Source organism: Paralichthys olivaceus, chromosome 21 (genome assembly GCF_024713975.1).
Source record: "Paralichthys olivaceus isolate ysfri-2021 chromosome 21, ASM2471397v2, whole genome shotgun sequence".
Classification (NCBI taxonomy): Eukaryota; Metazoa; Chordata; class Actinopteri; order Pleuronectiformes; family Paralichthyidae; genus Paralichthys; species Paralichthys olivaceus.
The window spans coordinates 142501-165897 of record NC_091113.1 but is presented as its reverse complement, the minus strand read 5'-3'; the positions used below and the strand labels follow the sequence as shown (position 1 = coordinate 165897).

The following is a 23397-nucleotide window of genomic DNA, read 5'->3' as shown; positions in this document are numbered from 1 at the left end:
TTTCATCTTGTCGACATTTTAGAGTTTAAAAGTTTTACTGAGGAGATTTTATCGTTTTTTTATCTTTTGATAAATCAGAATAAATCACGTATTTATCATCTGCTGACGTTTCATCAGTCATGGTGTGATTGATTTGTTACGTTGGAAACTTGCAAATTTTTCTAAGTGATGTTTAGGACAAAATGATTCAAGGTTGATTTTGTTGTTAAAGTTTATTTTGATCACATGACAATAAACGTTTTTATTTCAAATGAAAACTTTTCTCACGTCTTGACTTTAAAATCAAATTTCAACCCCCGTTCGTGAAAAAAACAATAAATATTGTAATTAATAAATATATTTATAAAAATAATAACATTTAATACATTTGTTCAATATGAACTTATTTACTCCACATAATAATTATTTTAGAATAATTCACAAAAACAACATCAGATTCTGTTTGTAAAAAACTGATGAATGAAAATAAAGATAAATAAAATAAAACATCTCCAGAAACTTCAGGTCAAGACGTTGACCAACGTCTTCATCAGTTCATCTTCATCATCATCATCAGTTTATCTTCATCATCAGTTCATCAGAGTCCCTGCCAGAAGATCCCAGTGTGTGAAGTAGGGAGCGTAGTTGCACTTGGACTTGAGGTGATGGAGGTGGTGGTGGCGGGCGCCGCCGTACAGCCCCAGTGGTACCAGGCGGTGCGTGGCCCAGGGCAGGTCGTAGCCGCAGTGGTCCTCCACCGACAGCCACATGTTGACCAGGAAGAACATCAGCTCGGTGAGCGGGTGGCAGCCCAGCAGCGCCGGAGTGGCGGCGGCGAAGACGCCGAGACTGAGAGTCTCCGGAGAACTGTGTGGTGAGCGCAGAGGTGGAGCTGGAGGTGTGGTGCACCTGGAGACAGTGAAGAAACAGATTCATTATTGATTTATTACATTTTCATTCTTATCTATCAGGAATGAAACATCAATGGATAAAAAGTGGATAGTGCAGGTGGACAGGTACGCACCCTGTGGAAGTTGTGGTACAACCAGGCGACCCTGTGGTGCAGCAGGTGCCAGGTGAAGCTCTGGAAGTCGAAGAGCAGGAGACAAACGAACACCTGAGCGAGCAGCCGGGGGAGGGGCGGGGCCTCCTCGGGCAGTGGGAGGGGCCGCAGGTAAGAGTACAGCACGGTGAGCGGCAGAATGAAAAGTAGGTGGTTACAGAGCGTGAGCATCAAGTAGCTCCGCACTGAGGCCCAGCTGACGGAGCTCTCCGGCTGCAGCTTGTACCTGCGCACCAGGGCCCACCTGGAGGACAGCAGGTCGAGCAGCACGAAGGGAAGACAGAAGGACAGGTAGACAGACAGAGAGAAGACGACAGGGAAGACAGGTGAGCGCAGGACGGAGGCGTGTCCCAAGAGGACGGACCAGAGCGGCTGCAGCAGCGTCATCATCACACCTGGTTCAGTCTGAGCTAGACACGCCCACCGGCCGTCTTTATATCAGCTCAGTCCCGCCCCCTTAGACTGAGATCCTGGCCACGCCCCCACTACCTTATATAGACTCTTCCTGCTCCGACAGGAAATTACTTTACACGTCACAGAAACTCAGATTATTGTAAACTTCAAACGCAGCAGCACAGTGACATCTGGTGGTCTATAAACGTCACAGCAGCTGGGACATCATATCTATTATTAATATATACACACATTCACATACTATTATATATTCAGCACGTCTCCACTTCCTGTCCAACAAACAGGAAGCTGAAGCTACAGAAACACATGACCACACAGACCAAAACAAAACTTCACTTTTCTTTGATGGAAAACTTTTATTGTATAAATGAAACTTTTCATTTCAACAGAAAACAAACTAGTTTACATTGTCACCTGAGGTGTTTCTCACATTTCTCTTACAAAGCATCGTGGGATGTGTAGTTCCAGAAATACTGAAAGTTCCTCATCAGGTTTACTCTGTTTTTTGTTCTGGATCAGGAAACATGTCTCAGTCCTGCAGCTCAGAGAATGTGTGTCTCTGAACTCACCGTTTATTTGTTTAAAGGAAATCAATGTCCTGCTGTGTCTGTGTGTGTGTGTGTGTGTGTGTGTGTGTGTGTGTGTGTGTGTGTGTGTGTGTGTGTGTGTGTGTAGTGTCAGTGTTGGCTCGGTGTATGTGTTGCATTAAAGTCCAGCAGCGTCTCCTCAGTAATGTTCAGGACACTGTTGACTCGTCTCTGCAGCTCGGGGTCCAGCAGTGTGGCTCCATCTGTGAATCGATCCTGATGAATGAAACTTAATTAGTAGATGTTTGGATGTGAACAGCAGTTTAAAGGTGAGTTTGATTTCTCTACCTTCTTCTTGGTGCGGGGCAGAGCTACCGGGGGATTAAAGGTCATGTCTTTGACGCTGTAATCACTAAACAGCTCCACCGGAGACCTGGACAGACAGTCAACACATACACATGAATTTCATATTTAAAGGAGCATTACAGTGCTTTTAAACGCTTCATGATACCGGTGTGTGTGAACAGGGAGGTTCACAGCATCAAAACAAACGCTCCTCGCTCAAGAGGTCACAATCACAGTCAGGCTGAGTGGTCACACTTAGCCTGACTGTGATTGTGACGAGGATCAAACTGTTGTATAATAAAAATCAGAATAAAAGAAACAGTTCCAGCTGCTGGTGAAACTTCTGGATTGTGTCCATGTGTAAGTTACAGCGCCCCCTGGTAGCATTTGGTATATACTGTATTACGTGACCACGATATAATAATGTGCGTGAACCAGATAAATAACTCGGGGCCACAAGATCTGAATCTTCTGTTTACTTACAAGACGAGTGGAACTGAAGTGAAGACGCCTTTTGAGAAACGTTAGAATCCCATGATGTGGTTTCTATAATGAGCTTTAGTTTGACACACACTGACTTTGAGGACACACACTGACTGAGGACACACACTGCCTGCACTGACTCTGAGGACACACACACACACTGTCTTTGAGGACAGACACTGACTCTGAGGACACACACTGCCTGCACTGACTCTGAGGACACACACACTGACTTTGAGGACAGACACTGACTCTGAGGACACACACACTGACTTTGAGGACAGACACTGTCTCTGAGGACACACTGTGGTGGAAACCTCTGACGTCACTATTCAATAAAAACACATGGACATATTTTCAGGACCTGACTGAGTGTATTTGTTGTTTTGGGGACAGGACGAGTCAGAGCATCTGGAGACAGAGAGACTGAGACGTACTGACTGAGTTAGAGATCAACTGAACCATACAGACGTTTGAACTTCGCTGATCTGTCCCTTTAAGGACAGTGTGCACCACACAACAGTGGAGAGTCACTTTGGTGAGTGTTCAAGTCAAAGTACTAAAGTATGTGTGGTTCTCCTCCGCTAACACTCCCAGTACATCAGTATCAGTAAGTGAAGTACATGTAGACAGTCTGTGGTACTGTGAGTACTTTGCTCCTACGGGTCAGGTTGGTTCTGTTGGAGCTCCAGCAGCTGACAAAGGTTCATCCTCTGAGGAGAATCTAGATCTTTCAGAAACTCCTCAGAGGATCTCAAAGGATCTTGTGGGTCTCTGAAGACCCTGGTCCTCCTCAGAGACTGGAACAATCCACAGCAGCTCCACGATAACAACATGATGTCATGGTTCAAAGAAAGGGAGTGGTCAGTGGGTGGAGCTTTAATACTGTTTGATCTTTTATCTCCATCTTAACCTGGAGCAGGTCAGCTGTTCAGCATGTTACCATGGTGATTTACCTGATAACAAGGGATTGAGCTTCGTAAAACTGAAAACTCTGAATTAACCCTGAAGTTAAGTGATAACCAGAAATCCTGCTTCATGGTTCAGGGACCTGGTGACATCAGCTGATCATACCTGCGGCTCAGCTCCATGCCGAGCGCCGCCGATCCTTCACTGGGAGCTCCGTGACTGAGGTGAGCTGCAAACTGTCGCACAACCGGATGGAAATGTCTCTGTGAACGAACACACGCACACACAATGATATATGTGTATATGCTTTGTGTACCTGCAGTGTGTGTGTGTGTTTGTGTACCTGCAGTGTGTGTAGCTCCCACAGTGCTGTGTTTTGTGCATTGCAATGTTCAGGTTCATCGAGTTCTGGAAGGAAAAATCCGCTGCCCTGAACCTCGTTATCTAACAGGAAGTCACACTTAGGAAAAGACTGACACACACACACACACACACACACACACACACACACACACACACACACACACAGTTAATAAATCACAATGTGTTCAGACAGTAAAGTTCTCCATTTATTAATTTGATGAACAATGGTCTATGTCTCTCTCTCTCGCACACACACACTCACGTGCATGGTGGCTCTGTTGGCAGCGAGCATCCCCACACTGGCGTTGGGCAGTACGTGCAGACTGAGTGTGCTCAGTCTTTTGATGAATGCCATTGCCCTCTGCAGGGTGACCTGCTTCCTACGGCGAATCAACATAGTGTCCAGACACCGCAGCAGGATGATGATGTCATCATTAGGTGCCCCTGGGTCAGACAGAACGGTTTCATGTTTCAAACTTCAGTTCTGTTCAGGTTCTAATAACTTGTGATCAGCGTTGGTCCGGAATGGAACTCTATTTTCACACTTTTTGTTGCCACTCTTCTGAAATGAATTGGACATTAACGTTCTCTTTTATCTCTGCATGTGTGAATGAGTGGGGTGGGGCCTGTGTGTAAGTTTAAACTCCACCCGAGGACATGAAAGAAGCGACACAATACACAAACACCAGCTTAGTGTAGTTAGTCCCACTGGTGCAACCAAAATACGTTCAGTCGCACTGCACAGATTTTTGGAAGCATTGATAGGTCTCAATGAACTGTTACCAGCAGAAACACTGCCCCCTGTGGCGGTAGCTATGAACTGACCTGCGTGCAGCCGTGGCAGCATCTTGTAGAGCTGAGAGTAGAAGGTGAGAGGGTCGATGTTCAGGACGTCACCTGATACAAACACATGGCAGAGTCAGTGACCTTTGACCTCCTGACACAGGAAGTCCAGCTGTCCTTTTCAAAATAAACGTCTGACCTTGTCCTGACAGGATGGTGAAGACGGTCTGGATGCAGTGAAGACTCTCCCGATTCGTCCGATCCTGCAGAGATGACATCATCAATCATTAATTGATCAATCGGTTTATGACACTGGACTAACAGCTGATCAGAGGGGCAGTGTCAAAGTGAATACTCACTCCTGATTGGATGAGGTTCTGCAGCACGCTGAGCAAGTCGTCAAAGAACTCCAGGTTGATCAGGTGAGCAAAACTGACAGGAAGTGACATCAGAGTCAGTGCTACTGCAGTACACTGTGTGAATGTGTGTGCGTGGGTGGGTGTCATACTTGGCCAGTCCCTCCAGAACAGCAGGAAGTAGAACAGACCTCTGAGCTTTCTTCAAAATCCTGAAGTAGATGAGGAAGACGATGTTCAGAGTCTCTGTGTGCTGAGGAGGAAGAGCAAGAGGTAGAGAAGTTAGAGGAGGAGGCCTGTTGTTTCTCTTACAATAAAGTTTTTATATTGAAATTTTAAGTCAGACTCTGTCCACACAGACACCCATCATCACTATGGAAACACCAGCCTATAAATCAGAGACTTGTGTAAACTGATCTTGTTTTAGTTTGAAAACTCTGGGGTTGTGTTTTAGTCTGGCGCCATGTGTAAGCTTCTTGTGTAGCAGAAGCATGACCTGGGCTTCAGTGTAACAATTACACCTCGTTGTCGCTCAGAGAAAAAATCCCTGCTCTGATTTTTCACCATCACTGTTCCTCCTTCAGAGGATTTTCTGTTACTAAGCAACCGACTGCAGAGATATGAGGGCGGATTCTCAGCTTTCTACTCACCAACTTTATCTTGTTCTCTTTGCTCTCTGACGCCTCAACCTCCAACAACTCCTTCTCCAGCTTCTCCTCAGCCTTCTTCCACTGCGCACACGCGCACACACACACACACACACAGTGAACAAGTGGAACATTAACAAAGATGTTGTTTATGTGTAATTATACATTTATAAACTTATGATTAATATTAATTAACAGTTTATAAACAAACCTTCCTCTTCATCCTGGACAGATTCTTCTTCTTCTCTTTATTGTTCATGAATTTCTTTTGTGGCGCCGTCTCCTCCACGTCCTTCTTCAGCTGGACCTCCTGAATCCTCAGACTGAGCAGTGTCCGCAGCACCTGGGGTGGGGTCAACACGTCAGTGTGTGTGAGTCAGCTGTACCAACACAGTGGACGTGATGTTTGAGTGCAGTTGATTCGTTACTTCAGGTCTGATGTTGTAGTTTAGACTCTTTACAAGTCCAGAGACTACTCTGACTGCTGCCAATGATGCCCCGCCCAGTTTGTCCTCCTGGAAGAGTTTCCTGAACGCATCACAACACATGTCTGACACCTGTAAAACACAGAGACACCTGAACACATCACATGTCTGACACCAGTAAACACAGAGTCACCTGAACACATCACCATTTCGTGACAGTATGGCGCAGTGGGCGGGGCCTCACCTGCTTGGCGGGATCGTTCATCAGCGGCACGAGGACGACGACGATATTATTGTGGAAGTTGAAGTGCGGCAGAGCAAGCAGCAGCTCACACAGACAACGAACCGACACGTGAGCGAGACTCTGGTACGACTGAAGACTCACAACCTGTGAACGCTTCTTCTTCTTCTGCTTCCAGTCTGACAGCAAAACACACACAGGCAGTGAGTGTCTGTGGCAGTGTGTTGTGTTTTTTACCAGTGTGTAGTTGAGGTTGTGTTGTGTTGTGTAGTTGTTGTGTACCTTTGATGGTCTGTTCCAGGTCCTCCAGGTAAAACTTGTATTGACTCACTAAACCTTCCTCAAACTCTCTGAGACGCTGAGTCTCCTTCTTCACCTGGAGACACAAACATCATCATCATCATCACATCACACAAACATACAAACACACAAACACACATGTACCTTAACGCCCTTCTCGGCGGCGGTCAGGGGGCGGATCCTGTAGGTGGGGGCGATGTCTTTAAAGATTTCCATGAGAGAAACCATTACCAGCTTCCTGACTGTCACCGCCACGCAGGGGTCAGGCTCCATCAGCATCCCCCGCAGCTCCTTCAGCCTCTTGATCTAAAAAAACACACACAACACACAGACACACACATACATACAGACAGACACATACACACACATTACTCTGAGTGTCTCTGTAAATCCAGCAGGTTCTGATCTGGATCCAAACTCACGTTACTGAACGGGTCAGAGATGACGGCTGACGCCAGGTTTGCGATGAGCAGCTTCTTCTGGTTTATTATCTGAACTCTGAGTCGCTCCCTCTGCTCCGCTGTCAGTTCTACAACACTCTCTGGCTCCCCCTCTGGACAAGAGGATGCATTACAAGCGCATCAGGACCAACAGGCTGTGACTTCATGTGTTTTAATCTTTGCTTGTTTTCACTCATACCGTTCTCTGGCTCCTCTCGTTCGTCAGCTGCTTCCTCCTCCTCTTCTCCCTTCTGATGTTTGATGACTTCAAAAACAAAATACAAGTGATTTTTTAACCATCACTGATCAATCGCTGATCCATCACTGATCAATAGTCGTACCTCTCTCTACAGTCTGGGGAATGACTCCTGTCTTGTCTTTGATTGGCAGCAGGTGGATGACCTCCTTCTCCTCCGTCCTCACCATCTTCCTGGGAACCTTTTCATAGCTGTGAACGACCTCCGAGCTCCGCTTCTTCCCACTGTGCACCGGCCCACTGGGACGCACCGCCACAAGAAACAAACACAGCTCAGCCACCATTTTTTTTATTCATCAACTTTATTCACAACTCTGTGTATGTTTGTGTTGTTACCATGATGACAGGTCTCTGGTGATGAAGGATGCCTGTCGAGCCATGGCGGTCATCCGCTGCAGGTCGTCGTCCTCCATCATGTCTGTGGGCAGAGTCTCCAGAAACTCCTCATCCTCCTCTTCCTCTGTATGAGACACGAAGCAGACCATCAGACACCTGGGCCCCCTGGAAATAAAACTCAACTCTGAACCAATCAGAGAGCAACACATCATTCTCTCACCCGGTCTCTTCCTGTACGTCTCCAGTGGGCGGGGTGTCCGGATGGCAGCATCCTTCACTGCCTGTCTCAGCCTCTTCTGCTCTTTACGTTGTTTTTTGGCGACGTTCTGCTGCTTCAGCTGACGGTTCTTCAGTTTGTTCTCCAGCTTCACACCGCTCGTCTTCAACAGGCGGCGGAACGTCGGACGACGCTTCTTCGACCGAGGCTGCGGGAGAGGAGGGAAGCAAGAGTTAGAATAAAATACATGAATTCAAAATGAGCAGATAAAAGAGTTCAGATTAATTCTGTCAAAATAAAGCTCTTTGTTGGGATCCCTACTCTGTGTCTCCCTGAGGTTTCTTCAACCTTCTTTTCCTGTTAAAAGGGTTTTTTTGTGGGCAAGTTTTTCCTCACTCGAATCGAGGGTCTAAGGACAGAGGGTGTCCCTGTACAGATTGTAAAGCTGAGGCAAAATGTGTTTTGTGAATTTGGGCGATACAAATAAAATTTGATTTGATATATCTATCTATCTATCTGTCTGTCTGTCTGTCTGTCTATCTATCTATCTATCTATCAGTCTATCTATCTATCTATCTATCTATCAGTCTATCTATCTATCTATCTATCAGTCTATCTATCTATCAGTCTGTCTGTCTATCTATCAGTCTATCTATCTATCTATCTATCTATCAGTCTATCTATCTATCTATCAGTCTATCTATCTATCTATCTATCTATCTATCTATCTATCAGTCTATCAGTCTATCTATCTATCTATCTATCTATCATAGATAGGATGGATGGATAGATAGATAGATAGATAGATAGGCCGAAAGATAGATAGATGGATAAATAAATAGATGATAGATAAATTAGACAATATCTAATTGTTAATTTAACGGATCTAATTTCTTCTTCCGTCGGCGTGAACTCACCGGACCCATGACGTCAGCAGCTTCCCGCCTCAGTGCTCTTCTTCTCCCCGGGTTTCGGTTACTTCTCCTCGGTCACGCTGAGAACAATCACCGGAGACTTTCTGAGGAAAAACTCCAGTTTGCTGCTTCACGTGTGTTGATGTGAGAACCGGATCCGCAGCGACGACCCGGAAACAATCAACAAAGGCCCTGCGCCGTGGAGACAGCAGCGCCCCCAGTGGCAGGAGGAAGGAATCACAGAAACATTGTACCAAACTTCACTTTGTGTTAGACTCATTAAAAAACTAGAACATTTCTTGAGCTCATTCCTCCACCAAGACCAACTATTATTTTAACTGGTTAATTTTTCATTTGAATGATTATTAAATTCAATCAATCTGAACCAAATCACCAAGACTTGTGAACATCAGTCTGAAAGTTTTCATCATGAATTATTCTGAGAAAACTGAAAAACATTCAATCTCACAATGTTAAAGAGATGAAAATAACTTTCTACTCTGGGCCATGAAACATCTTCCACCAGGTTTACTGAAATTCTGTTCATCCTGCTGACACACAAACAAATAGACAAACAGGAGTGCAAACGTGATGTGATTATCAAATTTATTCTGTTGCAAAATATTTTGACTCTAAATTAGACACTGTTCCTCTAAGAACAGACAAGTTGCAAAAGAACTTTGACATTTTATACATTTTTACAAAATTCTAAAATACTATAAAATCCTACAATGCGAATATTTACAGACGCATTGAGCAAAATAATTTGTATACATGGTTTCAACCAATCACAGAATTGTATTTGTATAGCGCCAAATCATAATATACATTATCTCAAGGCTCTTTACATAGAATGTCAGGACCTTAAAATCAAAATATAGAGAAACCCAACAGTTCCCAAGATGAGCAAGCACTTTGGTGACTGTGGAGGAAAAACTCCCTCCTTAACAGGGAGAAACCTTGAGCAGAACCAGGCTCAATGTGGGCGGTCATCTGCCTTGACCGGTTGGGGTGAGCAAAGAAAGTGGGGGAAGGAGATGAGAGATGGGTGGAAAAGAGGGGAGGGAAGAGAGAGGGATAGTGGGGAGGGGGAAGTAGGGGAGAGGGGGGGCGAGAAAGACTGGGGACACTTGAGCACCTTCAGGTATCAGATCTGACTAGTTAAAATGTAAACAGTGTAAAGACGATTAATTATTATTGATAACAGACACATTTGATATCATCATGAATTACTGAGATATTGTAATTAGTAATAGTAAAAGTTGTTGTCCTGAGGTTCCGGGGTCGGAGATATCTGAGATGAGAGAGAAAAAGAGAGAGAGACTATGGGAGTACAAAGTGAAATAGTCATTGACATGTATTAAAATAAATAAATGAGTGAATGTGGGGGGGGCAGAGAGACAGAGAGAAGTGGAGAGGTGCTCAGTGGATGATGGGAGTTCCCCCAGCAGTTTAGACCTATAGCAGCATAACTAAGGGATGGTTCAGGACCTGATCCAGAACTATAGACTTTATCAAAAAGGAACGTTTTAACTTTAACTTTAAATGTAGAGATGGTGTCTGACTCTAGAACCCAGAGTGGGAGCTGGTTCCACAGGAGAGGAGCCTGGTAGCTGAAGGTTCTACCTCCTGTTCTCCTCTTAGACTCTAGAACCACAAGAGAACCTGTGATCTATTTGGATAATATGGTGTTAGTAGGTCTTTGACATATGAAGGGGCTTGATTGTTAAGGTTTTAAATGTGAGGAGCAGGATTTTGAAATCTATTCTGGATTTTACAGGGAGCCAATGTAGAGAAGCCAAGACAGGAGTAATATGATCTCTCCTTCTAGTTCCTGTCAGCACTCGTGCTGCAGCATTTTGGACCAACTGGAGACTTTTTACAGATTTCCTGGGGCATCCTGATAAAAAGGAATTACAGTAATCTAATCTAGAGGTAACAAATGCGTGGACTAGTTTTCAGCATCCTTCTGAGACAGGATGTTTCTAATTTTGTTAATATTGCGCAGGTGGAAGAAAGCTGTCCTAGAGACTTGTTCTATGTGTTGGTCAAATGTCCTGGTCAAACATAACTCCAAGGTTCCTCACAGTGGAGCTGGAGGACAAACTCACACCAAGGTGACTCTGTTCAGACAGTGATTCTCTGAGAAACCAGTCTAGTGCAGTTCCTCTGATCCCTTCATGTTGTTCTAGTCTAGTCATAGTCACAGCGCATATAATTTCTGTCCTCTCTCACTTCTAAATATCAAACATCACAGATTGTGCACTGCTGTGAGAATCACTCAGAGGCTCATGGGTAATGTAGTTTTTAAAATGAATCACTTACACCTTTTCAAAGCCACGCCCACACCAACACATATGACCTCTGATTGGTTAAAACTTTACCTCCCTCACCATTGAAAAAATATTTTTCAACGTTAAAAAACATTCACGTTTGTTGAAAGTTCAATAAAATTCTAACTGAGTTTTAATCCCTGAATGTCCAGAACCTTGATAAACTTCTTGTTCATGCGTAGCTGCACTTGTGCAACTTCAGGTTGCGTTGGTCCGAGTATCTCTTCCCGCACTTGTCGCAGATGAACTGTTTGCCACCAGCGTGGACGTGTCTCTTGTGCGTCCTCAGATGACTTCCCTGACTGAAGGTCTTGCCGCAGATGTCGCAGGTGTACGGCTTCTCCCCCGTGTGGACACGCTGGTGCAGCTTCAGGCTGTTGGCGTTGTTAAACTTCTTGTCGCACGAGCTGCAGGCGAACGGCTTCTCGGCTGAGTGCGTGCGGCCATGTGAGATCAGGCTGCTCTGCTGGCTGAACGTCTTGCCGCACTCCCGGCAACTAAACGGGCGCTCGCCGGTGTGGATTCTGCGGTGGATCTTCAGGTTCACTGACTGCCGGAAGCTCTTCCCACAGAGGTCGCAGTTGAAGGGCCGCACGCCACTGTGTATCCTTTGGTGGTTCTTGAGGTTGACGGCGTGGCGAAAGGTCTTGGGACACTCCTCACATTTGAAGGGTTTCTGTCCTGAGTGGATGAGCTCATGAGTCTTAAGCGTGACGGAACGGGTGAAACCTTTTCCGCACACATTGCAGACGAAGAGCTTCTTGCCGGTGTGCGTGAGCTTGTGTCGGTACAGGTTCTGCTGCAGGCTAAAGCGGCGGCCACACACGTCGCAACTGTGCGGCTTCTCCCCGGTGTGGACGATGGAGTGCGTCTTCAGCTGTGCCTGTTTGGTGAAACACTTCCCGCACTCGGGACACTTGTACGGCCGCTCACCCGTGTGCATGCGCATGTGGCTCTGCATGCTCTGCCTTTGACGGAAGGCTCTGCAGCAGATGCTGCAGGAGAACCGCTTCTCCCCCGTGTGGATGCGCTGGTGAGACTTAAGGTTGCTCTGAGACGTGAAGGATTTGCAGCACAGCGTGCATATGAAGTACTTCCAGGTGACGCTCTGAAGAACAAACTCAGGTGAAGCAGAAATTTCCTCCTGCAGGTCAATAAGAAGAGGCTGAGCTTCATCATGAGCTCCTGGAAGGAAAAACCATCATCATCATGAGCCACACAACCTGAGGTCTGAGCAGGGATTGATATTGATCAATTGATCTGACCAGGAACATGTAACGGTCACTGGGTTTGATCAAATATTGACTGATTTTGATCAGGTGCTCACTCTCAGCGATGGCTCCTAGGTCGATGTTTCCATGTTCGTCTTTGACTGTCACCGCTGGCACAAACGGAACCTCCACTGTTTCCTTCTCTGGTTTGGTCAACAGCGACGTCTATAACATACACACATCAGTCAGGCCAGTGAATGCACCACGATGAACAGGTGAGTGGGCAGTGGTCTTACCTGTGACAACCTGTCCATGTTGCAGCTTTGCAATCGCATACCGTACGAGTGTTCCAGCTCTGTGATAGACATTGAAAACATCAAGTTAGCATGATATGATCACCATGGATTTCCGAATTGGTGTGTAATCAGCAGGGACGTGGATACTTTACATACCGACGCATGTGTTGTTGAGGATGTTGAGGACGCTGGTCTGAGGCCTATTTCCACTCCGTCCTGACTCCAGCTCGGCTTCATCCACGATGTTCATAATTTTCCCCAGAGCTTCGTTCCCGAGGGTCTCCATGATGGAGGCAAACAGCACCTGACACAGGTCAGAGGTCAGACTCACCTCCACATGTTCTGACTGCAGCGTTAATGTGAAGTAGTTCTCTCTTTTGTCTGATTACACCAAATTATAAATGATTATTATCAACAAAAGTTCAAATATGATGTTGTGTTTTATTACTGAACCAGATGTTACAGATGTCCTGGCTGTTTTAACTCTTTTTCACTGAATTTACTCATAAAGAGAGTTAAAATAAATCTGCACAACCAGGGTCTTGCTCTGGTTCCGGGGTCCAGCTCCACAGCTGCCCGTCTCCTCACCGTCTTCTCCCAGCTCTCTGATGGCACTTTGGCTGGCAGAGGCAGCTCCTCTTCCGTCCGGACCTCCAGGAAGATCGAGCTGTTCTCCACCAGCTTCTTGAGCTCCGCCACCGCAGCGTGAACCAGAGACTCCATGATGGTGGCCAGCTGAGTGTGCAAGGCCACGGAGGAACTCATCCTGCCAGCAAACACCAGCTAACCCCAGCTCAACCTGGCTAACACCAGCTAACCACAGCTGGCACCAACTAGCACCGGCTAACCGCAGCTAACACCGGATAACCGCAGCTAACACCGGATAACCGCAGCTAACACCGGCAAACCGCAGCTAACACCGGCAAACCGCAGCTAACGCCAGATAACCGCAGCTAACGCCAGATAACCGCAGCTAACGCCAGATAACCGCAGCTAACACCGGCAAACCGCAGCTAACACCGGCAAACCGCAGCTAACGCCAGATAACCGCAGCTAACGCCAGATAACCGCAGCTAACACCGGCAAACCGCAGCTAACACCGGCAAACCGCAGCTAACGCCAGATAACCGCAGCTAACGCCAGATAACCGCAGCTAACACCAGCTAACCGCAGCTAACACCAGCTAACCGCAGCTAACGCCAGATAACCGCAGCTAACGCCAGATAACCGCAGCTAACACCGGCAAACCGCAGCTAACACCGGCAAACCGCAGCTAACGCCAGATAACCGCAGCTAACACCGGCAAACCGCAGCTAACGCGCTCCAGCACCAGCTTCGTCTCTTTACTTCATCAAAACGAACAAAACGAAGGTTGAGGAGAAAAAACGAGTTTAAGATCAACTCACTACAAACAGCGCTGACCGGAACAGGAAAAGGTCCTTCACTCTTCCGGTCCGACATGAAACAGGGAGCAGGGTTAGCATTAGTATAATTTGTGATTATTGTTCAGCGTGGAGTTTTGGTTTCATACGTTTATTTAAGTAAATTCATCCACGTGTTTTTGTTTAAAATGAAATAAAAACTAATTTTATTTATTTCCTTGCCTGTATTCCTGCAGGCGGCCGACTCTCTAACAGGCACACGAAGAAGAAGAAGCTGAAGAAGAAGAAGAAGAAGAAGAAGAAGAAGAAGCTGAAGAAGCAGCAGCAGCAGCAGCAGAAGAAGAAGAAGCAGCAGCTGAAGAAGAAGAAGAAGAGCTGCAGGTAAACACGCTTTATTTTGAAATGATTCACTGTGACTCTGAGTTCCGTCTTCCTCATCATCTTTGTTCTGTGACTTTGATCACATCAGACATGTTTCCTTCATGACTGTTTCATACAGACACATGTCATTATTCTGTGTTTATGATATAAACACTAACATGTGAATTAATGTGTTTATGTACAAGGTCAGAACACGTCATTCACTCTTACATCAACATGAATCAATGAAGTATTAATCATGTATTGATCTTTTTCACAGCAGCCATTTGACATGACATAGTAATAAACAGTAAACAAGTAAGTAATAACATTCATGTGTAATAACACCTGTGTTTACTTGTGATTTCATGTCAACATGGCTGCTGTGTAGAGGGTCTATAGTTAAAGACAATAACTGTCTGGTCTTCATGCTAAGTAAGGCTAACACCCCCCCTCCGCCAGTCTTTATGCTAAGCTAGTTGCTGTTTCTGTAAAAAGCTGATGACTGTTCCCTCTGACTTGTCTGCAGGAAGCAGAAGTGGTTCAAACCCTTCTAGTCCAGATCAGCCTGGTCCAGACTAGTTCAGAGTGGCAGCCATGTTGAAACCTCTGAGGATCCTCCTCTCTACCTCAAAAGGTCCGCCGAGCCGCAGCTGCTCAAGATATGTCTCCAGGATGAGGTTGAGAAACATACACGTCTAACTGATTAGCTGATTGATTGATGGATTGGTTAATTGATTGATCGTCTTCTCAGGTATTTGAACAGGCTGAAGGAGGATGATTCATTGTGTGCTAAAGCGCTGGAGAACAGTTGCATTTTCTTGTTCCACCGTCTGTCTCCTCTCCTGCAACGTACCGTGAGAGGAACCTTCAGACCGGCAACATTCAACAGCTCAGGTAGAGAACCTCAAAGCCTCATTTAGAGAACCTAATTTAGAGAACCTCAGAAAAACAGACCTACAGGTGGAAACCTCAATCCCAGGTAGAGAACACCAGAACAACAGATAGAAAACCACAGAAACAGGGAACCTCAGTTAGGGAACCACAAAACAGAACATCTGGTATAGAACCTCAGAAAAACAGAACTTCAGGTGGAGAACCTCAAGAACAGAAGCTAATAGATGGGAATATAATTTGGGTAAATAAGAAAGACAATGAGAACATCAGGTGTAGAACCACTGAACATCATGTGTAGAACCATAACCTGAGGCACAAATATGCTTGATGTTCTAACACAGGTGATGTTTTACATTCCAGATGTGCAGTTGATTCTGGAGCGACTTGGTTATGACAGATTTCTGCTGCAGGAGTCAGTTCTGATCGGCTGTTCTGAACAGAACCAGGCTCAGTTCTGTTTGGACGTTGGTAAGAACCCATGAATCTAGACCTCCGTCTGACTGCCGGTTCTGGTCTGATGTTCTGCTGTGTTCGGTTCTGTAGGAGAATTGGATCAGGCAGCAGTAGAAGAAGAGTGTGAGGGGAACTTTGTGGAGCTTCGGAAATCATTCTTTCTGCTGACCGGTTCAGAGGTGCCTCTAGTGGCCAAGGTCAGGAACTACAACAAAAGTCTTCGTATCTGTCATTTGATTCATGCTTTTGTTTTGAAATACTCCTTTTTAAAAGCTCAGCTCAGACAAAGATTTGACCTGTATGCAGTGTCCAGTGTGGACAATTGATTTTTGTCCTGATCATGGTCTTGCAGGGTCAGGCTCTGTTGCACTGGCATCAAACCAACAGGTTCTGCAGCGCTACAGGTCAGGCGACCCAACGAAATCAGGCAGGAAGTCAGAGATTCTGCAGGAGCAGTGGGACTGTCCACTATCCAACGGTAAACCAAATCTGAACCTAATTTAAAAAAAATCCAAACTCAACCTAAACTGGATCAGAACTGGATCTGAACCAGGTTGTAATTTTGTTGTTGGTGGCATGTATAGATGTTCTGTTCTGACTAGTTCCTGGTCTCACCTTGTCTCTCTGGTCTCCCTGCAGATGTCTCCAGTGGTGATTGTCCTTGTGTCTGATGGGAAACGGTGTTTGTTAGGGCGACAGTCGTCCTTCCCACGGGGGATGTACAGTGCTCTGGCTGGTTTCTGTGACATGGGTCAGTCTCAGTTGTCACACACCCCCCTGTTTCCTTTCTGTCCACCTGTTCCCTGTCTGTCCACATGTTCCCTGTCTGTTCACCGGGTCTAACCCACCTGTGTGTGTCTGGTCCAGGTGAGTCTGTGGAAGAGGCTTTGTGCAGGGAGGTGGCGGAGGAAGTGGGTTTAGAAGTTGACAGCATTTCCTACAGCTCCTCGCAGCACTGGCCTTTCCCTCACAGCTCCTTTATGCTGGGCTGCCATGCCTCTGTAAGCCCCACCCACACTCAGGTGAGCTGAAAGACACCTGTGAAAAGTTTGATTACAAACAGAGGTGGCACTAGGGTCGAGCCCTGAAGCACACCTCAGCAGCAGCTGTTTGAGCAAGTGCTGTTTTCTGTGCAGCTGGATGTCGACTACACGGAGCTGGAGGACGCTCGCTGGTTCAGTCTGGAGGAAATCACCTTGGCCCTCCAGTTGAAGTCTCCACCCAGAAGAGGTGACCCTCCCGTCACCTGGCTCCCCCCGAAACACGCCATCGCCCACCGCCTCATCACGGAATGGATGGAACAACAGCGAGAGAGGAGAGTGACGTCATGTTTCAGAGGCTCTGATGAGTCCTGAAACTCAGAGAGATTTCAGAGCCAAAAAAGGAACACATACTGCCGAGCATCATGGGAAGTATAATTCCAAAGCTCACTGTATGATTGAGCCAAATTAATGGTGCCTCTAGATGGAGCTAATTAGCATATGTTTGAGAGAACACTGCTGCTAGGCAGGCAGTATGGACACCAATGTTAACGATACTGTTGATGTCTAGAAGCTACGGAGGCTAATGAGTTAGCATGCTAACATGTAACATAATGCAGTAAATACAAAGACATGATGAAGATCAACACGACAGTCAGAGGTTATGATGACTGTAAACATGGCGACAAAGGCAACTTGAAAACATGAGGATTTTAAAGATCATTAAAATGAATATTCATGTAAATTTAGTTGATGTTAATGTTAATAAAACAACATATACCTGTCTGTTATATAATCTGATGACTTTGAATAAAACACAAAAAGCACTGAAGATTTTTAAACTGATCATTTAAAAAGTTCCTCTGCTTCATTTATTTGGATCATATGTGAATATTTTGATCAAGTTTAAATCACAGATCATTTGAAATGAAAAGTTGAAAGAAATGATTCCACCGGTTTTTAAAGGTTCTATCAATCGCATCTCCATAAAAACCTGGGACAAACAACTGACATGGAGAATTCACAATAAAACCACTAAGTAATAAACTATCAGAGTAAAAGTCCTGCACTCACAATCTTGCTGCAATAAAAGTAATAAAGTACTTAAATCAAGAATAGTCAAGTAAAAGTACTCATTTGTTTATATATTACTGGATTATTATTATCTATCACTTTAATGGTGCTTTAAAGTGAATGTAGTGGAGTAAAAACATATTAACAAGAATCTTAAAAAAGTAACATTATTATGTATTAATATGTAGTTAGTATTTGAATCCAAAGTAAAATCACATAAAACAGAAACATTGCGATTTGAAATGTCTGACTTTATTCTGATCCTTAAACGTTACATTCGGTCCCGTGGGAATGTGACGTCAGAGCAGACGGGACTACAGCACCCAGCAGACCTTTCGGCTGAGCACGTGCAGCATCATGGCGGTTTTCATGGATCTGAACCTGAGCTCCAGCTGCTGCGTCCGGAGCTTGATCGAGTCCGCGGCTCAGCGTGAGTCTGCACCGGCCTCCACCGGCCTCTGTACCCGGGGACCACCACCAGGCAGCGGGGAGAGCAGTCAGCGAACTCCCGCTCTGAGCTCCAGGCCTGTGGACCCTTTACACCAGACTCCGTTTAAAAAAACGTCATATTAACGTTTCCGTTTCAGAGTCTAAACTCACCAGTCGTTAGTTTACCTGTAGTTAACTTTTATTAGTTAACCTTTAGTTATCTTGTACTAGTTAAAGTGTACATGTTAACTACAGTTTATTTTTGATATAATTATTATATCTGTGATCAGTCTGCTGTTCTCTCAAATGACTTTATATTAATTAAATCAGTGCTTTTGAAATCATCAACATGGGGTCACAGAGGATATATAATATATAAATAACCTGATCAATACTATCAGGTCTGATCTGTTAGTGATCGATTGATGATCGATCAGTGTGATGTCTTGTTCTTTCAGTTGGTTTCTCCACTGTTGCCATCAACTATGTGTTTGAACCTTCCAAGAAGAAACAGGTGAGTGTGTCACCTTCTGTGCAGCGTTCAGGAACTCAGTCACACGCAGGATAAAACACATCTGTTTTCTGCTTGCAGGAAATCCCCACGCCGAAGCCGATCAATGAGCTGATCGATCAGCTGCCCATCGTACAGGTAGAGTGAGGATGATGCTGATGGTGATTGAAATGAGTTGTCAGTGTGTTAACGTGTGTTTCTGGTAGGGCCGCTCTCGTCCAATCAGAGTGCTGAACAGACTTACAGTTGTGATGTCAGACTCCAGTCACTTTGTGAGTGTTCATGTTCACAGGATCACCAATATAAAAGCTCAGACCTTCGGGATAAAAGCATAGGGTTGATTAAGCTGCAGTTTATTGTAAATGTTTAATCTGTGTGTGTGTGTTCAGAGGCCGAACGCTGCAGAGTATCGGAGCTTTGACCTGTTGGCCGTCCAGCCGACCACAGAGAAACTCTTCCATGTGAGCATCATTAACAACTGCATCCTGTTCACATAAAGTTTTCACATGATGTCATTGAATGCAGCGCATGTTGATAAGGATGCGTTTGTGTTCAGGCGGCGTGTTTGTTGTATGACGTCGACATCATCTGCATTTTAGTCACAGAGAAACTTCCCTTCTTCTTCAAGAGGGCACCAGTGAGCGGGGTGAGGTCATCATCATCATTGATTATTATTAATGAGGATGGGCAGTGATTTATTTTACAACAGCTGCATTCACTGTGTGTGTCCGTGTGTCCGTGTCCAGGCTGTAGACAGAGGTGTTGCGTTCGAGGTCTCGTACTCTGCGGCCATCAGAGACTCGACGATGAGGCGTTACACCATCGCTAACGCAGTCAGTCTGATGGAGAGCTGCAAGGGGAGGGTACGTCCTAGTCGTAGCTGTGATGTCATCACAGTGACATCACTCTGACGGCACAGATTGACGTTGACTGATGAAAGTTTGTTTTTCAGAACGTGATCCTGTCCAGTGCAGCTGAGAAGGTCAGTGATCAATCAGTGATCAGTTTTGATTATTGACTCATCATGTTGATGAGTGATAGATCTAAACTGATGTGTGTGTTTCAGGCTCTGGAACTCAGAGGTCCTTATGATGTCACCAACCTGTATCCTGCTGCTTCACTGTGTTTGTGTGTATGTGTGTTACTTTGCAAGACGTTCTGTTACTGTGACGTTCTGTTACTGGGTGAGACATGTTACTGTTGCAAGACGTTGTGTTACTGTTGCAAGACGTTGTGTTACTGTGCAAGACGTTGTGCTACTTTGCAAGACGTTGTGTTACTGTGACGTTCTGTTACTGTGTGAGACGTTGTGTTCCTGAAGTTGTTGGTCAGAGGTTTGTTGTTCGGTTTGTCAGACAAAGATTCGAAAGAAGCTATTTCCTCCACTTGTCGATCAGTTCTACTACACGCAGGTTAGATTACTCTTAATAGTACCACACACTACTATTGCTATTTCTATAGAGTATTATTACTACTATTACTTGTATTTATTATCTGTACTGTGTTCAGAAACCAGGAAGACGGCCAGTGGGATCATCTACACGATGAAGAGCTGCAGTGAATCCTGTGACCAGCAGGAGGCTCCACCACAGTCTGAACAATGTAAGTTCTTTGAGGAGCCACAAACTTTTGGAGGGAATCAGTATTATTATTATTATTTAATATTGATCATTGATCAACAGAAACTATTCACTCCGACAGAGACGTTCTCCACACTGACAGATATAGTTCCTGTTAATGTTCCTTATGCTGTGGAACGTTGTGTGAACATTAGTTATTAATGTTCCTGATGAACATAACTGTGTAGTTACCTGTAATGTGAGGAACATGTGACTGCAGAGTTCTCATGTTCTGTGTTTGTACCTCAACAGGTGACGCTCCTGCTGCCAAGAAACACAAAAATGCTCCGACTGACAGCTGAGGAGGGCGGGGCTTACTGAGTTCTTCAGGTTCATTGGGTGACGCAGCCGACGTTTTATTCTTCTCCAGACTCTGGTTTTTGTTATTAAATGGGACATTTTATGTGAAAATATCTCAATAAAAAACTAAATGAATTAAAATGTGTCTTTAATGAAGTGATTTAAATCAAATATTCAAATAATTTGTTAAGTTGATCTCAGAGAACAGAACTTTGTTTTTAAGTTTCCTCCAGTTTCTGTTCATCACAGAGTTAAATGGTTGATTATTGATGTTGCTGTTAGACAAAGTGCAGGGTTCAATTCCTCCATCATAGAAAACGCCTCAGAAGTTTTTTTAGTCATATTTTTATTGTATCTCAGGCTGCGGTGCAAATGCTGCCCTCTGATTGGTCAGAACCAAAGAGGGAAATAGTTTTACATTGTTTCAGTCACGTCAAAAACAAACTGGATTAAAAAATAGAACTCTGCTTCATATAAACGTACAAACAGGAAGTGACAGTCGTTAATTGGCTGACAGTGATCATGTGGAGTGTTGAGTGAGGACGTTAAAAGCCTCAGTTTGAACACGAGTCACATGATCGTTCAGGATCAATAAAGTTTATCTGAAGTTTTACAGCGATGAGAAGTCGTGATCAGAGTGGCGGTGGCATTTTAACAGCCCTTTACTGTGATTGATTATTGATTAGTTATTAACAGAAAAACACGCATTTATTAAAGTGATGAGTTCACTGAGCGACGGACGAATCACTGCCGATGATGTTGCTGTGTCTGAATCAGATGTCAGGAATGAGGAGAAGCATGTGATTGGACGGCAGCTTCTCCAAATGCCACCTTATGGTGCATTCAAGAACACATGGACATCCAAGGTTCAGAGGGAATTTCTCTGATGTCAGATTCTCCTGGAAAACATCTACATGATAAAGAAACTCCTGATTGGTCCTATAAGTGGGCGTGCACACAACAACATCATCAGAGTCAGAGAAACTGAATCAGAATTGGGCGTCTGGACTCGGGGCCCCTCCTGTGGGAGTGTTGACGATCAGTGTCCCATGATGTGGTTGATGTGACCCTGAGATAAAAGCACAAGTTAACTTGAATTCCCAGGATGCCTTTCACATACATAAATCCAATCACAGAGCTTAATTTTGACTGACTGCAGCCGAGGCTTAGTGTCTGGGCGGGGCCTGGTGACATTGTAAAACCTCAGAGCTCCGGTGAAACATTAAACTGATCGACAAGCGTCCTCATCTCCTCTGCGGAGTTTACACTCGCACATATAGGCCCCGCCCCCACTGACAGTGAGACACATACACCAAGTGAGAGGCGTCTTCGTTCAGTTTACAGCTGTAGTTCTCTGAGAATCTCTTCCATTTCCAAGCACTTGGGTTTGTACAATGAAATATCCTGCACTGAATCCATATTGAATCAAAAACCTTGTGAATTGGAATTGATTTGATTTGAGAAATCAGTGGTGATAGCCCATGTTAAGAAATATATATATATATATATAAAAAGGTAAAATAGTTTTATTATTGTGGTGCCAAAAGGAGCAGTGAAAACCTTTGGGTGCACTTCAATGAAAAAGTTAGCCTGGAGGTCTGAGTCTAATCATGAATCGAACACACCCTGTTGACAGCTGCAGACAAACTGAAAGTCAAAGGTCAGACGATAAACCTGCTTCAGGCCTGATATCTCTTTCTCTCTCTCTCACACACACAGAACTTACTGGTTCTCCTCCGAGACATCTGGGACAGCAGAGCAGAGGTCGCACCACGGCAACCTGTACACACACACACACAGTAACAGCTCCATGAAAAGATGTGTGATATCACATAACAGCTTTCAGTTCCTGATAGTTTGAATGAAACGTGTCAATAAAATCATGAACATGATGAAGAGTGAAGGCTCATGGGTATTGTTGGGTAAATAAATAAACATTAATGTACACACGTCTTCATGACGACTTCCGCTGACCTTCTGCTCTTCTTGCTGATTGGCTCCAATAAACCCACGATTCGTTTCCATTGGACATTCTGACGATTGGAACACTGTCTCCAAACACACCCGCTTCTGAAACCAATATGATCATCTTCATCATCAATATGATCATCTTCATCATCAGTATAAACATCTTCATCATCAATATGATCATCTTCATCATCATTATGATCATCTTCATCATCAGTATAAACATCTTCATCGATATAATCATCTTCAATATAAACATCTTCATCATCAATATGATCATCTTCATCATCAATATGATCATCTTCATCATCATTATGATCATCTTCATCATCAGTATAAACATCTTCATCGATATAATCATCTTCAATATAAACATCTTCTTCATCCTCCTCACTAACATCATATATTTTATCATCCTCAATGATTTGTTTCAATCTTAATAAATATTAAAATCATCATCAACATTATCTGTCTCTCTTCTTCATCACTAACATCATCTTCATCCTCTCACCGCTCTGCAGCTCCACGGCTGCTGCTCCACACTCCTCTTCCTCAGCAGGTTAGCACACTGCATGTTAGCAGCTAA

General features: G+C 44.7%; 6 protein-coding genes across 12 annotated transcripts in view; 2 read left to right on the top strand and 4 right to left on the bottom strand.

Annotated features, from left to right (window-relative positions):
- Positions 1–197: 197 nt before the first annotated feature.
- ch25h (cholesterol 25-hydroxylase) lies at positions 198–1502 on the bottom strand. The gene is given in 3 exon segments (XM_020111748.2): positions 198–840; positions 842–888; positions 1004–1502. Coding segments are annotated over 3 exon segments (747 nt in total). The 5' UTR covers positions 1433–1502; the 3' UTR covers positions 198–569.
- A 290-nt stretch (positions 1503–1792) lies between these two features.
- Positions 1793–9183, bottom strand: noc3l (NOC3-like DNA replication regulator). Its single transcript, XM_069517123.1, has 21 exons — positions 9002–9183; positions 8088–8292; positions 7868–7991; positions 7617–7771; positions 7475–7540; positions 7258–7388; positions 6980–7141; positions 6818–6911; positions 6539–6714; positions 6298–6426; positions 6081–6212; positions 5873–5953; positions 5375–5475; positions 5226–5298; positions 5066–5129; positions 4909–4980; positions 4346–4527; positions 4064–4192; positions 3886–3983; positions 2332–2416; positions 1793–2259 (listed from the first exon to the last, which is right to left on the bottom strand). Exons 1-21 carry the CDS (start codon positions 9008–9010, stop codon positions 2134–2136), a joined length of 2394 nt encoding a protein of 797 aa, XP_069373224.1. The 5' UTR covers positions 9011–9183; the 3' UTR covers positions 1793–2133.
- A 404-nt stretch (positions 9184–9587) lies between these two features.
- LOC109647503 (zinc finger protein 226) lies at positions 9588–14001 on the bottom strand. Of its 2 annotated transcripts, none has more exons than XM_069517124.1 (5): positions 13374–14001; positions 12995–13142; positions 12839–12897; positions 12659–12767; positions 9588–12516 (listed from the first exon to the last, which is right to left on the bottom strand). In XM_069517124.1, the coding sequence occupies exons 2-5, from the start codon at positions 13122–13124 to the stop codon at positions 11504–11506; spliced, it is 1311 nt and encodes a 436-aa protein (XP_069373225.1). In that variant the 5' UTR covers positions 13125–13142; positions 13374–14001; the 3' UTR covers positions 9588–11503. The 2 variants fall into 2 exon arrangements, with proteins under 2 accessions (XP_069373225.1, XP_019968873.2); XM_020113314.2 differs by having other exon boundaries at positions 13427–13743.
- Positions 14002–14311: 310 nt separating this feature from the next.
- Positions 14312–17767, top strand: nudt13 (nudix (nucleoside diphosphate linked moiety X)-type motif 13). Of its 4 annotated transcripts, none has more exons than XM_069517125.1 (10): positions 14467–14601; positions 14861–14898; positions 15110–15260; positions 15335–15477; positions 15838–15945; positions 16021–16127; positions 16283–16408; positions 16570–16681; positions 16798–16952; positions 17067–17767. In XM_069517125.1, exons 3-10 carry the CDS (start codon positions 15178–15180, stop codon positions 17283–17285), a joined length of 1053 nt encoding a protein of 350 aa, XP_069373226.1. In that variant the 5' UTR covers positions 14467–14601; positions 14861–14898; positions 15110–15177; the 3' UTR covers positions 17286–17767. The 4 variants fall into 4 exon arrangements, with proteins under 4 accessions (XP_069373227.1, XP_019964700.2, XP_069373226.1 ...); XM_069517127.1 differs by lacking the exon at positions 14861–14898 and adding an exon at positions 14972–15015 and having other exon boundaries at positions 14561–14601; positions 15110–15217; XM_069517126.1 differs by lacking the exon at positions 14861–14898 and having other exon boundaries at positions 14312–14601; positions 15110–15217.
- A 443-nt stretch (positions 17768–18210) lies between these two features.
- rpp30 (ribonuclease P/MRP 30 subunit) lies at positions 18211–20984 on the top strand. Of its 2 annotated transcripts, XM_020109144.2 has the most exons (12): positions 18211–18414; positions 18872–18927; positions 19006–19062; positions 19131–19196; positions 19314–19385; positions 19481–19570; positions 19671–19787; positions 19877–19906; positions 19991–20028; positions 20257–20336; positions 20434–20526; positions 20796–20984. In XM_020109144.2, the coding sequence occupies exons 1-12, from the start codon at positions 18342–18344 to the stop codon at positions 20843–20845; spliced, it is 822 nt and encodes a 273-aa protein (XP_019964703.1). In that variant the 5' UTR covers positions 18211–18341; the 3' UTR covers positions 20846–20984. The 2 variants fall into 2 exon arrangements, with proteins under 2 accessions (XP_019964703.1, XP_069373231.1); XM_069517130.1 differs by lacking the exon at positions 19131–19196.
- Positions 20985–21641: 657 nt separating this feature from the next.
- LOC138405993 (uncharacterized) overlaps positions 21642–23397 on the bottom strand; it is a 2005-nt gene continuing 249 nt past the window's right edge. Inside the window, exons 1-4 of one of the 2 annotated variants that reach the window (XR_011239665.1) lie at positions 23323–23397; positions 22794–22913; positions 22570–22623; positions 21642–21912 (exon numbers count right to left, since the gene is read on the bottom strand). The exon at positions 23323–23397 is cut by the window's right edge and continues 249 nt beyond it. Coding sequence is in view for 1 of the 2 variants with exons in the window: in XM_069517131.1 (XP_069373232.1) it covers positions 21883–21912; positions 22570–22623; positions 22818–22913; positions 23323–23385 (243 nt within the window). In the remaining variant the exon portion in view is untranslated. The remainder of the gene's footprint in view (positions 21913–22569; positions 22624–22793; positions 22914–23322) is intronic. The other variant, XM_069517131.1, reaches the window with a different exon arrangement.

Bases quoted from the DNA above. Each gene is read 5' to 3' on its own strand.
- noc3l (XM_069517123.1), bottom strand. The intron at 7,541-7,616 runs GTACGACTATTG...TTGTTTTTGAAG, and splicing joins TCCCCAGACTGTAGAGAGAG to TCATCAAACATCAGAAGGGA. The intron at 3,984-4,063 runs GTACACAAACAC...GTTCGTTCACAG, and splicing joins GGGAGCTACACACACTGCAG to AGACATTTCCATCCGGTTGT.
- LOC109647503 (XM_020113314.2), bottom strand. From the start codon at position 13,603: ATGAGTTCCTCCGTGGCCTTGCACACTCAGCTGGCCACCATCATGGAG. The intron at 12,898-12,994 runs GTATGTAAAGTA...TGTCTATCACAG, and splicing joins CCTCAACAACACATGCGTCG to AGCTGGAACACTCGTACGGT. The intron at 12,517-12,658 runs GTGAGCACCTGA...TTTTCCTTCCAG, and splicing joins CCTAGGAGCCATCGCTGAGA to GAGCTCATGATGAAGCTCAG.
- nudt13 (XM_020109141.2), top strand. From the start codon at position 15,178: ATGTTGAAACCTCTGAGGATCCTCCTCTCTACCTCAAAAGGTCCGCCG. The intron at 15,261-15,334 runs GTTGAGAAACAT...TCGTCTTCTCAG, and splicing joins AGATATGTCTCCAGGATGAG to GTATTTGAACAGGCTGAAGG. The intron at 16,128-16,282 runs GTCAGGAACTAC...ATGGTCTTGCAG, and splicing joins AGGTGCCTCTAGTGGCCAAG to GGTCAGGCTCTGTTGCACTG.
- rpp30 (XM_020109144.2), top strand. From the start codon at position 18,342: ATGGCGGTTTTCATGGATCTGAACCTGAGCTCCAGCTGCTGCGTCCGG. The intron at 19,063-19,130 runs GTAGAGTGAGGA...TGTTTCTGGTAG, and splicing joins ATCAGCTGCCCATCGTACAG to GGCCGCTCTCGTCCAATCAG. The intron at 20,337-20,433 runs GTTAGATTACTC...TACTGTGTTCAG, and splicing joins ATCAGTTCTACTACACGCAG to AAACCAGGAAGACGGCCAGT.